The following is a 17,084-nucleotide window of genomic DNA, read 5'->3' as shown; positions in this document are numbered from 1 at the left end:
AAATATCATATTTATAATACAATGAATTTCAGTAAATCTCAAGAAACTGTTTAATCATGTTTAGAATTAACTTCTTCATTAAAAATATCTGTTTTGAACAAATATATATTTAGTATATTAACCTATGTAAACAAAATCATGACACAGACCCTTTTTACATAACAATTTAATGGTTTGTAGCTCTAAATCTGTCTTGTATCTCGACAACTGAAGACACAGTGAAGTTCAAATTTTGATGATCATTTGAAAGATCTTCATTAAATATTTATAAAAATAGAAAAATAAATTTGAAAATTTTAAGCTGAAACTGTGTCCATGCCCCTTTAAGGTAGTCAGATCCTCAGGTTTATAAAATTAGCAGTTAAGTAATGAAAAATACGCATTAAAGTATCTATGAATCCACAAAGTTGTGTAACTTTATCCACAGTATTTCTTTAAAGTTAAAGATTAAAGTTAATCATATCATAGGGAAAATTGTCAAATCTCAAATATTTTTGCAGAAAAAGCGAATTGGAATATCAGCAATGCATTTTCTAATTGCAAATCGATCAACAAATATATTTTGGGTTAAAAAACGATAGGTATATCCAGGCAATCAGAGAAATTGTCATGATTTTAATACTTATTTGGTATTTTTTGACTTTTGTTTCCGTCATGAATTCTACAATACAGAGTGTAGAAGGCTTTTGCTATCATTGCAAGACACCACAAATTACTTCTTATTTCATTTCATGCTAATAAGCATTGGTATCTAAGGCTGGATTCAAGAAAATCATATTTCTTTAAAACTGAACTTTTTTTTTCCTTGTATAGGGTACAAATGTCAACTTTTATAAGACCTTTTCAAAGACTTCCAAAAACATCGAAACTTATAAAGATGAATAAAATAAAATTGTTGCATTTTCAAGCTTCATTTTGATGCATTTCAAATTGAATATTAATTTTTGGAGTTATCCTTCCTTGCTGAGGATCGGATATCCTTAAAGTCAATGTAATAAAGGAAGGAAACATAACTGTATTCTAGGGAAATCTAAAAGGTAAAAATTGTTGATTATTCCAAACTTGCATATACAAAGTATTCTTCCCCTATCAGGGACTTGAAGGGCAATACCACAATTAAGGAATAACTGTCACATTTTTTATTTCATGACATGATCAATCTATTGGCTTGCGTGATAATTTGCAATGAAATTATCACGCAACCAATCGATTGATTATTGTCATGAAATCGTAAAATCTTACAGTTATTCTTTATATATAAATGCTCTTGATTCCTCCAATCCACATGCTACATTAAGCCCTGCTTCTCTCTAGCTATTTTTCCCGCCCTGCACGTGATTATTTAGCCGCCCATCGATGAACCAGTACATTGATGGTGAAATAAAGTACATAAACTATTTGTAATTTTATCTCGAACAAAAACTTTGGAAATGTAAATATTTAGAAAAAAATTATGGGTGCTAAGGTGGGGAAATTCTCCTAACTCTGGGTCTTAGGGACAACCCTGTGTATATTTGATATTTGTCTCCTGTATTTTGGTAGCTGCTTGTTTTCTTTTTTTTTATCATTAGAATTTAATTCTGCTATTTTTCGAATGATTTTTTCCATAGAAAATGGTCCCATCTACCTGTTTCATGAGTGACTGTAAAGTTGTTTCTCGGCTCCACAAAGTGATACATATTTTTGACATATTAATGTTTACCTTTGTAGATTGATTTGCATCTCAGACACTTTAACACTAATTGCCATTAGCTAGCATATACCGCGGCATCAGTGGTTTACAAACGCATCTTGTTATCATTGATATCAGAAATTAATAATGCTGTTTTTAAACTAACATTGTCCATGAATAAATTGTCTCATGTACCTGTTTGATGAGAGCACGGCGTTCCTTTAACTGCTTTCTGACCAGGAACCCTCTGAATACAGCCTGAAGCAGTACAGTAGAAGTTCTGAGTTTTTGGTAGAGGCCTCTGACTCGCTTGCCTCTATAACAGGCCTGTATAGTCACAGCTGCTGCTTTCAGATCAAGGTATTTCTTTTGGGTTTCTTTCATGGTATGGCATGCTCTTAATCGACTTTGTATGATCCGCGCTGACTTCTTCAATTTCTTGTACCTCTTTTGGTCAATACATTGACGAATAAAAGACTGGACAGTTATTGCTGCTTCCTATTAAAAACAAAAGATCAGAATCTAAATGTACATAAACATTCCTTTTTTGGGGTCACCAAACTAATGTAACACTAGATGCTAAAATTCAATGTAATATTTTTGTCCTAATCATATCCACTTATATAAGAATGGGACATACTGGCTTTTCTTTAGAACAAATTTGATTGAAATTGGCCAAGTAGTTGTAGAATTTGAAAAGTTTTACATGCAGCTTATGACAGGCAGTTACATGTATACAGCTATATTATGTATACTAGTAAGAGGCACTCTTTCATCAGATTAGAACATATTTTTAAAATACCCTCAAGTATGTCTAAAGGGAAAGTTTTAATTTCAATCTAAAACATACAATCCAATACATGTGTTGAGGAGTGTCAATGTAATACTGCATGGGTATTGGGTCAATAATAATCTTAGGATTGATGTGGTACTATAACCCATCAATATATAAGTATTCATGCATTTTAAAAAGTCAGGTTTAAAAGATTATAAACTTACTTCGTTTTTTTCTTGTCAGTCTTTTCTGCTGCCTGTAGAAAGACATGTTATTAAAATCATTTATCTTGCAAAACCATATTGTAAAACCTTTTTCTTTAAAACAATTTATTAATGATGTTCGGGTTTTATTAAAACTAATTACCATCATTTCATTAAAGATGTTCAATTTTATGTCAGGATTTTTTCTGAGTTCTTCTTCGAATCTCTTCCTTATACTTTTGAGGAAAATCTAGAAAAGATAAACAAATTTGATTTCTCAACACGGTGTCTTAATTCTTCATTATGCTTGGTTGATCGTACTTAAATTACCATAAATTAAGACAAATTATAAAGGACAAGTAAGGTTTTTGAACACATATAATTATCTAATTCTCACATATATATGACCTAAATGGATATATCTGCGTAAATATTAACCTAGTAATTAACATTAAATTTATATTCTTATGTGCCATGTGATACATATCAAATACACAGGAAAAATAGCAATACTAGTAATCAAAAACTCTGAAATATTGGTTATCAGTCAAACTCCAGTGCTAAGAAAAAAGTCCAGAAAGAGAAAGTAGGATTAAGTGCCCAATTAAGCATTAATTAATATGTGTATCCAATTTTGTATCACATTTAATGAAAAAGATGAGATGCATATAAACCAGAAACATATAACGAATTTCAAATTCGAAGAAAAAGAACTTCAATTATTTTTACTTACCGCTGCTTTGATCTGTACCTGGCGTGGGTCATATGCATCCATCATGAATGGCTCTGTACCATCCTTCTAGATACAAGAAATATAAAAAAACTGTAAGTATACAGCAAAAAGATGGCACTACACAAAAATAAATCTGCCACCAAATGTAATTGATGGACATACTGTAGTACTTTGGCAAGCGCAGAATTATATTTAATTAATTTAATTTTAAGTAAATGACAGGGTTACATAAAATAATTCAAACATTTATCTAGAAACACTTCCTCTTCTTTTGTTTATAAATACTTACCAGTATTATGTGTGCTGCCTTGAGGCATATTTCCTCTGCAAGGTCCTTTTCGAGTTTCCCTTTCTCTTCTTCGAATACTTGCCTCAAAATTGACTAGTATATATTAAAAAAAATAAATGAAGGTCAGATTTAAAGCTATGAAAAATTTACATGTAATTGATTACATCAAATATAGTTTGGACTAATGACATAAATTTGTATGATTGTATTACCAGTATCTTTAAGACATTATTTACAAACCTTTGTAAAAGTCTGCAAGCCAGTCCCCTCACTCATAAAGGTTTCTTGATTCAGCTAAATAAGGAAATAAATTATGTATGCATGCTACTTATTAAAACGCCAATGATAATTTATATGTTACAACAACCGTTAAATTTTGTATAAAGCAATTTAATATGATTGTTAAATATTTGTGTACAAGCAAATAATAAGACTTAAAATCAATTTAATATGAATTATACATGTTCTACATAATTATGCATTCTCATTTTTGCAATAAATTGATTTCTACAGACTTAATTTTCACGTTTCTGTTAAAATTAAATTAAATTAAAATACATGAAATATTACCATATCTAGAACCTTCATAAATTCCTCTAACACTTTATTAAATATTCTTACATATTTCTCTTCCACAAGCTGAAAGAAAGATTTAAAAAGAAATAATTATTTTTTTTTTACAAATTGTAACTGAAGAAGGTAATGATTACCATGAGGTGTACCTGAACAGTCATCAAGGAAAACCCCTAGCCATTACCCATTGTTAACCTCACACTTCTGTTTTTTTTTTCTACTTAAATTTTCCTACTTATTTTCATATAAAGCCTTAAACCATCTATAGTGTATATAAATTTTCACAGGGCTCTCCCTTGCCCACGCAGGGACAAGTACTTTTTCAAACTTGAACATACATTTCATGGAAATGGATTGATAACCTTTGCGATAATCTTCTTGAAAAATTAATTAAGCATTTTCCGAATAGCCATTGGTATTTTGTCCCAATAGTTCTCTATATACACAACCTATCCCTTCCCGATAACAACAAAAAAGTTCGTCACATTATGAAAACATTTTAAATCGTCCTCATACTTTCTTATAAATGTCAAGTGCATGCTGCGTACAAACAAGATTTGTTTCTTACCAGAGTCCTTTTTATGCTGTCCAGCATTTTGATTTTGTTGAATTTACCAGTAGATATCTTTCACAAACAAAGTTGCTTTGGAGTATTGTGACGTTTTATGACGATTTGTACATGTATTATGACGTTTTATGACGACTTGTATTGTGACGTCATAGAACTTATAGCGTAGCTATTATTTTGTTAACAAAAGACAGATATCAAATCTTAATAATTTTGAAGAGTAAATGGCACGTAAACGGTTTAGGTTTTGAGAACTTTCACAAATTACCGTATTCTGCGATTTTTTTAAGGACCTGGACAGATTCAACATTAATTTGGTTATTTTTTTCCAGAAAAAAATTTCAAAAATTCTCCTAGCAAATAAATATTTTCGATTTTTATAAGTTTTAATCTAAATATGACGTGTTTAAGGAAGTATCTATATATAAAATCTCATCATATGAGATCAAACTTCTCTAGATTAAATTTTGGCTGTTGAATTTTGAGAGGTATGTATATTTACCCTGAGATAGGTTGCATGAAATTTAACATGCGAGTCCCTTTGTGTACTTTTAAGATTTGTACTCCGATTCAAACTGTAATCGTGTTATGTTCAGAAAAAGGAAAATCCGGAAGTATGTCAACCCTTTCGATAAATATTTTGTGTCTCATCTCAATAAAGCTTAAAAATATTGCCTCTACTGCTGAAAATCATGGAAATTAGAGTAAGTTTATGAACAATAGCGTAGCCTTCCTACGGAGGACCACAGGTGTTAATTATCAGTCCAATTAAACTAACTTCGGTTATACAGTTATTGTAATTGTATGTTTACCTTAATTTTTTTTTAATATGCCCGCTTGAAAAGCGGGAGTATTTGTACAGCATGATATAGTGAATGATGGGGTGTCCGTCACTTTGGACTTTCCGTACATACAGTTTCAAAGAACAACTAGGAGACTTATTGTTCATAGAACAATAAGAGGTCTTTCCACCTTTTTAAATTTCTTATAGTTTTAAATTTTACACTCTAAATTTAATTTTAAGGGAAATGGCTTGAAAAAAAAAAATGAAAATGTAAAAAAAAAAATTTTTTTTTGAAATGACCTTGACCTTTGACCTTGAAACAAATTTCAAGGTCAAAGGTCAAGGGACACATTGCAATTAACCCCATGCTTCTACCATTTATAGTTTTCAAGATATAAGGTTTAATAGTAAGTATAAAGAAGTTAAAGGGCAATAACTCATATAAGGGGTCATTAGATCCTTTAGTACTTATACAATGAAGGTGTGCGTAAAGACCCTTAAATCATAAGTGAAGGTTTCATGCCTCTACGGTCTACAGTTTTGAAGTAGTAGTGATAACAATGTTTTTCGCATAAGGGGCAATAACTTTTGATAGAGTCTATCTTGGGGAACAAGAATGAAATCTTTGAAATAGTTTTAAGTGTACATATTAATGATGCAAAGACTGATTGCATATGTTAAAAGACAAAGGATATATAAAAAGAGCTTAATTTCTCATTTTTGCAATGACCTTGACCTTTGACCTTGACAAAATATTCAAGGTCAAAGGTCATGGGTCTCAATGCAGTTGGCCCCATGCTTCTACCATTTATAGTTTTCAAGATACAAGGTTTAATAGTAAGTATAAAGAAGTTAAAGGGCAATAACTCATACAAGGGGTCATCAGATTCTTTTGCACCTATACAGTGAAGTTACGTCTAAAGACCCTTAAGAAATTAGTGAAGGTTTGGTGTCTCTACGGTCTAAAGTTTCGGAGGAGTAGCGATAACAAGGTTTTCGCACAAGGGGCAATAACTTTTAAATGGGTTCATGTAAGGGGACAAGAATAAAATCTTTGAAACAGTTTTTAAAGTACATATTATTGATGCATAGACATTAAGTATATGTTAAAAGACAAAAGAGATATAAAAAGAGATAAATTTATCAGTTTTGGAATGACCTTGACCTTTGACCTTTCCATAAATTTCAAGACCAAAGGTCAATGAATCTTATGCATTTGGTCCCATGTCTCTACGTCTTCTCGTTTTGAAAATTTTTAATTATTTGTAAAATTCTAAAACTTCCAGGGGCAATAACTTATTGAAGGGGTCAATAAATACTTTCACAATGAATCAATGAAGTGTCTACTAAATTAGTCGAAGACATTAGTGAAGGTTTCATTTCTCTACGGTTTATGGTTTCGGAGGAGTAGCGATAACAAGCTTTTTTGCGAAAGGGGTAATAACTCCAAAAGGGGTCATAGTTTATATACGCAGGGTCAACTGCGAAAATCTTTTACGGAGTACATTCTTATGAATTGAAAATCTTTATGATAAATCTTGAAACTCAAAATCACACGGCGGAAAAATAATAAAAAATAACTAGGAGACTTATTGTTCACAGAACAATAAGAGGTCTTTCCACCTTCTTTGAATTTCAAATCTCTTTTATATCTGACTCCTTAAAATTAAATTTCATGAAAAAAAAACAAAATTGTCTTAAAACATAGAAAAAATTAAAAAATTAAAAAAAAATGGAATGACCTTGACCTTTGACCTTGAAAAATTCTCAAGGTCAAAGGTCACGGGTGACAATGCAATTGACCCCATGCTTCTAGGTCTTATAGTTTTCAAGTTATAAGATTTTACATTGAGTACAAAGAAGTTAAAGGGCAATAACTTATATAAGGGGTCATCAGATCCTTTTGCATTTATACAGTGAAGTTAGGCTTAAAGATCCTTAACACATTAGTGAAGGTTTGGTGCCTCTAGGGTCTATAGTTTGGGAGGAGTAGCGATAACAAGGTTTTTTGCACAAGGGGCAATAACTTTTAAAAGGGTTAATTTTTAGGGGACAAGAGGGAAATCCTTGAAATAGTTTTAAGAGTGCATATCAATGATACATAGACATTGAGTATATGTTGAAAGACAAAAGAGATATAAAAAGAGCTAAATTTCTCATTTTTGAAATGACCTTGACCTTTGACCTTTACACAAATTTTAAGGTCAAAGGTCAATGAATCTTATGCAGTTGGTCCCATGTCTCTATGACTTCTTATTTTGAAAATTTTAAATTATTTCTAAAATTCATAAAGTTTCAGGGGCAATAACTCATTGAAAGGGTCAAAGAATGCTTTCGCAATGAATAGATTGAAGAGTCTCCTAAATTAGTCAAAGACATTGGTGAAGGTTTCATACCTCTACGGTTTACAGTTTCGAAGGAGTAGCGATAACAAGCATTTCTTGCGAAAGGGGTCGTAACTCTGAAAGGGGTCAAGGTTCATTTACGCAGGGTCAACTGCAATAATCTTTTACAAAGTACATTCTTATGGACTATAAATCTTTTCGATATATCTTGAAACTCAAAATCACACGGCGGAAAAATAAGAAGAATAAGAAACAGAAGAATACCAATAGGTCTTTCCACGGAAAGGTGGAAAGACCTAATAAGAAAAAGGAAAAAAAGAAACAGAAGGAAATCAATAGGTCTTTCCACAGAAAGGTGGAAAGACCTAAATATAATGAGCTCATAAACATGTATACTTTATAAATGTTAATTATTAACACCCGCAACTAAAAATTCAAAAGTTTTCAGTTTTATTGAATTTTCCGGGATATACTTGGAAAAGTAAGTTTGAGGTCAAGGTCAAGTGAATTGTAACACTGATTTTTTTTTCATCATGTTTTATGATAATCAGACTGAGTGTACATGCTAAATAGAATAGAATTACCCCTTGAATGTCAAAAATATGCTGTATAGTGGCACTTTTAACTTTTTAGTAGATTAGGTCAAAGGACAAGGTCAAGGGTCACGACGTCGGTAACCATGGCACTTCACAAATGGCATAGTGTCAAGCAATAAATGTGAAAAATATCAAATCTATATTTCTTTCAGTTTTTGAGGTACAAGGTATGACAGATGGACAGACAGACAGCTAGAAAGATGCAGACAGACAGACAAAGGTCTGCTCCGCAGGCGACACAATGAGTAGACATGCAATTCCTATTTGCAATTATTAGTAAAGTAGGTTAAATGACAAGTTCAAGGGTCACTAGGTCGGTAATCATGGCAATGTACAAATGCCATTGTGCCTAGCTGTGGAACTGTAGCTCCCTGCTTGAGAAAATTCAGAAAGATAAAGCAGATCTTTAAAACAGTCCTGTGAATAGTTTATTAATGTCGGTTAAAACAGTTCTATTTCGACGACCTTTACCACAAACAGCCATTTGTTAGCGTTGAAAGGTAAGTAAATCATCAGGAATTGAAGTTAAATTTATGATGAATTATCGATTACCATTTTTAAATACTGAGAAAAGTATAAAATACAAGAAAAATACTTAATCTGTCCTAATTTTCTCAAGCAGAGAACTATATAATACAGTTCTGCCTCTACATAATCGAAGATTCGCTTAGAGGTTTACGTACTTTCAAAAATCTTAAACCTTGCCCATAACTTTTGAACGGTAAAGGCTAGGGCTTTCATATTCCACATGTATAATCCTTGTGACCTTGGAGTTTGACTTACTTTTTAAAAACTTTAATCTTGGATATCACTTTTTAACGGTTAGGGCTAGGCTTTCATACTTTAAATTTAATCCATGTGACAAAATCTTTCATTGGATACCAACAACTTTGACCTTAACCTTTGACCCTTTTTTTCAAAATCTTTACATTGGCCATGGCTTTTGAACGATTAGGGCTAGGACTTCACAAATGAAATCCTTGTTACAAGACTTTCTGTGGAAACCAACTACTTTGACCTTTTGACCTCGACCCCGAAGGAACAAGAGCCACGAAGCATGAAAATCCGCACCATCTTCAAACTTTATAATTTTTTAGCAATTGATAGTCCAGAATGTGTAGGTTGTGAAACAGTTTATTTTTTAACAAAATCTCTTCTGGTTTTCTTTTTACAGATGTTTGAAATAAGCATTGTTTTCCAAATAAAATGCTAAGACATCATGACGTTGACGTTAAAGACTTTGACGTCATGGCATTAAGATTGTTTATAGGAGGTAACAAATTTACATTTTTATGGATAAATCCACCAAAAGAAGATTTTAAATGATAAAAAAAAAATTATGAAAGCAATACCACAATCGTATTTTATATACTCAGGTAACTAATGACTAATTCTCGGACCTTTCCGGTGTAAAGACGAATAATGACCCCCCATCGAATAATGACCGGGGGGTCATTTTTCAACGACAAAAAATGACCCCCAACCGTAGAAAAAAATCATTTTTTGTAGAAAAAGAGTCCTAGGGGGTCATTTTTTATATGTTAGTCCTATAGAATAATGACCCCCATAGAAAAATGACCCCCTTTAAAGTAATACAAAATATACACTTTTTGATAGCTTTTTTACAGCGAAACTAATTTTTACATTTTCTGTAACCAGAAAAATACAAAATGTCGTATGAAATAATTAAGAGATTCACGTAGTCTTTTAATGCTAAAATTGTGTTTGAAAAGAGATTCTTTAATTGTCAAGTAAATAAAATTTTTTTTAATATTCTTCCTTATAATGTTTGCTTAAAGAATGATATTCCACATGTTTTTAGAAATTAAACCATGCAAAAATCAGGTTTAAATACTCTTTAATAGGAAAATTTAAATTTTCCGTCATTTCAACTTTTAGTTTGTTAAAATTTGTCAAATCCTATTTGACAATGAAAGAGGAGGAAATTTTTATCCCCCCCCCAAAAAAAAATGAACATTACGTTAAATCAAAACCAAAATAAAAAAAAAAAATAAATGAAAAGCAAAAATATAAATAAAACTTTATACATTTCAATAATTCTGAAAGAGGCTCTAGATAAAATATTGAAATGGAGTTAAGCCTTCACAAAAGTACTATCACATCATATCTTACTTCGCCATGATTAAAGCATACTTTAAATGTTGGTGGAGGTATACTTGAAAGTATTGTGGCAAAGTAACAGTTAAAAATTAGTAGAATAGTAGATTATTTTAAGCCAATTTTTAATTCCTTCTTATAGAAAAATAAAGGTAGGGTGGTTTGTTTTTTTTTGTTCAATATCGACTTCCTCCTAAATAAGAAAGGGGGTGGGGTAAGTATCTAAGACCTAAAGATATGCTCTGTAAAGCTATGGGCTAGTGTAAAATACACAGTCATTCTAATGCAAAAACTATACATGTAGACATAAACTTTTGATTTATCACACAGTATTCATTACATTTTTTTAACGTAGAACCTACTTCGTATGACACCATATCTGGTAAATGTGTTTAACCTGTGCTAACCCATTAAGACGTCATAATTAATTCAATGCCACTTTTTCCCGTACTTGACAGCTTCAATAGAAATGGTAGAAAATACTGCATTTTGAAATTCACAGAATTCAATCATGCCAACATAATCTTTCATATATTTTTTGGTTTATAATGTGTAATGGCAATATATTTCTGGAATAAGAGAAAATATGCAATCACCTTTTATTTACTAGATCTAGACCTGAAGTTGACAAACCCAAGACTATCTAGTGTAATGAAATTACAATGTACATACAATTTTCGTTATAATTTGAATGGTATGTAACCATTTTGAAGGAATGCATAAATCGTAAGAAATCTTTAGTTGCCAGCTATATAGTGTAATATCTTGATGAAATGTGTCTAAGTCAAAGATGTACGTGTTGTAGATCGTTTGATCGTGTGTACATTTTTGTGATATCTATAATGAAATGATGTGCATTCCTTTTAACAATTATTTGTTACCTATTCATATTCTTGGTGTTGATTACAATTTTTCTATTAAATATGATCTATTTAAAGTAAAAGTACAATTTCTGATTAATATTTAATCTGAAAGTAACCCCAAACAGACATTTAATCATTAAATCCCGTGTGAGTGCAAAAAGGTCAAGAATATGAGTATCGGTAAATAGCCTATCTTTCATTAGTTAGAGGGGGAAGGTATATATTTCAATCACTTTTTGTAATCATTTGGCTATGTTCTTCATCATATTGAAGATTGAAAACATTGTGACAAAGACTTCTAAAAACATTTACAAATGTAGGGTGCATAATTGATTAAAAATAATAGAGTTCATTTGACTATTTTTTTTTTTAATGGTGGACTTATCTTTTATGTTAATTGAATAAAAAAGAAATTATTCTTGATAAAATATTGTTTAATATTATTCAGTTAATAAAGTTTATAAACGACGATGTTTGAAAAATATTTTTGTGATTTTTCATATTCCCTTTATGACAAGAACCCTTAAAAACATTTGAAAATGTGAAGTCGCAGTATGTAAATACCATACCAAGTTTCACGGCCTGTTCTAGATTAAAAAACAAGGAAACATATCATGATATTTTAACTGATTGATAAGCAAGTACTCATTTATCATTTTGAAAAGTTTGAAAATCTTGTGACAAAGACTTTTCCGACAGAGGTTCTACCTTAATTCTTGTTTTACTCCACCCTTTTACTCAGTTCGGAGTATATTTTTCAGAGAATTCAATATGAAAATCAGAAAAAACATTTTCATTGTTGTAACGTCTTCTTTATAATGTATCATAATATGAAAAGTTAATTGAAGACCATTTCTTATTATGTCCCCGTAATCGAAGATTCGGGGGTATATAGTTTTATCGTGTTCGTCTGTATGTCCGTCTGTCTATCTGGAGGTTTGTTTGTCCGCAAAAACCTTAACCTTGACCTTAACTTTTCATTTATTGGAGCTATGACTTTCATATTTAATATGTGTATTCCTTGTGACAAGACCTAACTTTGGGTACCACCAAATTTGACCTTTTGACCTTTACCTTGGAGTTTGTCCCATTTTACACAAAAATGCCAAATTTTTACTTTGGTCATAACGCTAAAACGGTAGATACTAGTACTCTCATACTACACAGATGTATTTTTTTGGCATAACCTTTCATTGGATACTAAAATCTTTGACCTTTTGACCTTGACCTCGGAGATTTTCGTACTTATGATTTTTTTTTTACCTTGGCCATAACTTTTGAATGGTAAGGGCTAGGGTATTCATACTTCACATATGTAATCCTTGTTACATTAAACATTTTCTAAAGAAATCATCAACTTTGACCTTTGAGTTTGACCTACCTTTCAAAAACTTATCCTTAGCCATTACTTTTGAACAAGTGGTGCTAGGGCTTTCCTATTTTGCAGTTGTATTTCTTGTGAGAAGACCCTACTTTGGGTAACAATATATTAAAATTGCATTTAAGAAAAGTTTAATCTTCGCTATGTTGCCATACAGGGGCATAGCTGTTTTACAAACACATCTTTTTATATATGAGGATTTGCGGATAAGAGTTGGATACCTCAAAGCGTAACAGCCGGACGGACGGACATCCCGATCACTATATACCCTCCCGCTTTTCAAGCGGAGGATAAAATAATATATAATACTGCTGATTTTTTCTGTCAGTTCGATGATTTCCACCATCAAAAAACAATGTTTACCTAACCCTTAAGGCTTGATAAATCTTTTACTTCTTTAGATTCTGAATCATTGCATTGACCTTAAAATATAGCTATAATTGTATAATGTTATGAGATCAACATATCATCAGTTTATTCCCAATAAGCTCAGGTGAGCATTTTGGCCAATATGCTTCTTTATCTAATTTTTTTTTTGTCCCCTAAAAATTTCAGCTTCAATCTAAAGGGGGTCATTTTTCTACGGGAGTCATTTTTCTTCACGTGGGTTCTGCAAAATTTTTTGGGTGGTGACACTTTTTCTACGGGCAAAAGGGTTATTTTTCTACGTCGAATAATGACCGGGGGTCATTTTTCGCTGTTGAAAAATGACCTCCGGTCATTATTCGATGGGGATCATTATTCGTCTTTACACCGGACGTGGTGACCGGTCCTTCGGATGAGACCGTATAAACCGAGGCCCCGTGTCGCAGTAGGTGCTGGCACAAAAAAATTCCCTCACTGCTCAAAGGCCCTGAGTGCCGAGCATAGGACAAAATTTGTAGCCCTTATCCGGCATGTGGTGGCGTCTCCATATAAGTTAAAAATTCTCGAGAGGGATGTTAAACAACATACAATCAATCAATCAATCTCAACAAGTCTTTAGTGTCCTTAATATATATTTATTCTTTTCTATCATTAGAATGGATCACATTCCTCGTCTATCTGAGGTCCTGTACGTGGGTCTGTGTGGTAAGATAGGGACACCGACAGAAGTGGCCATCAGAAGGGACGTGATGGACATGGAGGAGATGATAAGGAAACCTGTACAAATGTATATTGGATGTAGATATATAGACTCTGGTAGTTACAGGGAAGGTTTTCGGTTTGACCCCTCTGATCGGGATACAATGTTTTGGATTCATAGCCATAAAATGATAAGCAAACTATCTCAGTCCAGCATTTACAAGGCATCAAAACATACCATTATTCTAATGGAAGAGACAGATACACCGCCTGGATTTGTTCGATTACAACTCCTTACACAGCCAAAGGACACCATGATCAAATCAGCACTTGTTTCCTTGAACGGTACACACTATCTTTCAAATTTATTTTGGAAGGAAAAATATTTGCGAGAGTTTAAAGAAAACAAAGGATATCAAAATATAGACGGACATGGTCCTTGTTTAACTGGTTACTGTGAAAATATTGAAATTGATTATGCTCTTTGTCTTAACAGTATACACTGGACAAAAATAACAAGTAATTGGATTAACCGATCTCGTGATTACACCTGGCCTCCTGAATTTGTGTTAACTGAAATTCTGAAGAACGGTTTTCATTGTGTTGCTATCGGGAATAATATTTTATCTCCTTACTATGAATTAGAGTGGAGATTATCGTTTTCTCGAGCCGAACATAAATTAGTTTGTACCATGAACCATACCCAATTTTTATGTTACGGTCTACTGAAATTATTTCTGAAGGAAGTAATCAATCACATTATCCGCGAACCATTACTTTGTTCATATCACATAAAAACTTCAATGTTCTGGATAATGCAGTTGAATACTACTCAATGGTGCCGAAACAATTTACTGAACAGTTTCTGGAAATGTTTTAAATATCTCATTCATTGTGTTTACCATGGCGAGTTTCCCAATTTTTTCATTCCACAAAATAACATGTTTTCAAACAAAGTAATTGGATCTACTCGTTGTTGTTTACTAGAACAACTTAATCAATATTACAGAATGGGTGTGTCTTGTCTTCTTCTTAGTCCGACTCTCAGATCAATCCTGGATCCAGCTCTAAGGACTCTATCGTTTGTGGTTCATTTTGTCGAGGGTCATGTTAATTCTGTTTTAGAAATAGATAGAAATGCCAACATTGAAATATTTTCTCTTTCGTTTTCAATTAGCTCTTATCAACAAATTGTTACACAATTGAAATCGGTTGAAAGATTATTGCAATTTTCATTCTCGCCATACCAAACACTTACTTTACAATATTGTACACCTCTAACTCTTATTGACATAGTGTTCATCACGGCACAAAGTTCTTCCTGTATCTGTCATAAAGAAACGTTTGCATTAGAAAGAATATCTTGTAACATACTGAAACTGGCAGGAAGGATAGGTTGTGTGTCTGATTTACTGTACTTAGCTTTGTATTACTATAGAATTGGTAGATATCATAAAACGATAAGATTAATTCATTTCATGAGAAAAAGACTTTCACAGCCTTTCATCTCGTATTATTATACTATAAAATAACACAAATATAAAGCTGTATGTAGTCTGTCTCTGTCTCAGCGAATGAAAATGGCATGGGCAATGGACCTAAATCTTAAAGTGAGTACTTTATATATTCGAGAATTATTATTAGAACAACAAGAAGCCGAGAAGAATGGAAAGGCATATCTATTTATATCTCCATTTCTTACACTAGAATGGTTGTCTGTGTTATCTTACTACAGACTAGGGAATCAGTCTCTATATCAACAGTCACTGTCAGACTTTAAAACTCTGCTGTTATATGATGATTGGCGATATATACCTACACATCAAAGAGACCTAGCCTGGCAGATACTTGGGATTTGTCAGCACGTTGTTGGGGACTTATATGGGGCTTTATATTCTTATCAAGAGTCACTGAAACAGGAGCCATGCCACCAAATACAGAAAGCCACAGAAACTAGAATAAGTTGTGTTGAAAGACAACTTCAATAAACATTCTAGGTCCCCAAGTGCTGGTGATTCGAAAAAATGGAAAGAGAGTTAAAAAAATAAGAACTGGGGCATATGAAACATGAAGCCAAAATTATATTGGTTGTAAAGTAAATATACAGAATATTCAGAGTATTCGTTAATTTTATACTTTAATCTAAGTAATGGTATCTCTGATATCTTGGTTATTTGATTCAAAGCCAGTTCAATGTCATATTCCCCAACTGGTGTAGTGCTTTGATGTGTGTTGCTTTTTTAACTTTGCGACATTTGTGTGAATGGATCAATAAATCTGTAATAAAAATCAGTTTGTTGTAATTAAATTAAAGATTGATTGTAGCAATTGGTTTGAATCTTTCAGGGCATGATCAACAGATTGATGTCTGATTAGATTAAGAACTAAATTTAAATAGGTATTGGGGGTGGGGGATGGGGCGTTATGAGCCCTTAAATTTTGTTATGTTGTCCTACGTCGATAACTGTTTAAAATATATTAAATATTAAACGATATAATTGGAATGACCTGGCATTTGAGTTTTTTTCGTTCTCATAAATCAATGAAATACAGGGTAATAAATATTATTTTATGATAATAAAATTCTAATCAACCTTCCTCATATAAAGTATTGAGGGAGAAGGGGGCTCTTGATGAGGACTATGTGTACTTGTTTTGTTAACACATTGAACTTTGTTCTCCCTTCTGATTTAGTTGACAGCCCCATTATTCCTATGTATTAAGTACATGTACACCGGACAAGAGACTCACTTTGAGCGATCAAGAAATTCGAGAGATCGAAGTTCGAGCCATCAGGAGTTACGTTATATAGTTTATACATGTAGTAATTGCTTTAAAAATAAAGGTTCTGACAAATAAGATGATGACACAAGGATATCAACAGTCCCTTTTAAAGTCAACATGTGGCAAGATCGATATGGTGACCATGTTTGCAAATACAATCTGTTTGTATCATTAAGGCGAATGTTGACTGACTTTTTTCATTAATATTATTATAGATTTTCATTTTCACACACACTGAATTGTCTACATACACTGTACGTATTTTCCTTATGTGACACTTTCGTTTGAAATTTTATTCAGTACATACATGACATAAAAATAAGTGTACACTACTG

General features: G+C 32.2%; 1 protein-coding gene across 1 annotated transcript; it reads left to right on the top strand.

The window, feature by feature from the left end:
• The first annotated feature begins 13,904 nt into the window (after positions 1 to 13,904).
• LOC134280633 (uncharacterized) lies at positions 13,905 to 15,953 on the top strand. The gene is made up of 2 exons (XM_062763073.1): positions 13,905 to 15,408; positions 15,673 to 15,953. Exons 1-2 carry the CDS (start codon positions 13,923 to 13,925, stop codon positions 15,951 to 15,953), a joined length of 1,767 nt encoding a protein of 588 aa, XP_062619057.1. The 5' UTR covers positions 13,905 to 13,922.
• The last annotated feature ends 1,131 nt before the right edge of the window (positions 15,954 to 17,084 follow it).

Source organism: Saccostrea cucullata, unplaced genomic scaffold, assembly GCF_032062105.1.
Source record: "Saccostrea cucullata isolate Sc308-1 unplaced genomic scaffold, CSIRO_AGI_Scuc_v1 ctg8769, whole genome shotgun sequence".
Classification (NCBI taxonomy): domain Eukaryota; kingdom Metazoa; phylum Mollusca; class Bivalvia; order Ostreida; family Ostreidae; genus Saccostrea; species Saccostrea cuccullata.
This window is presented reverse-complemented; position numbering and strand designations above follow the sequence as displayed.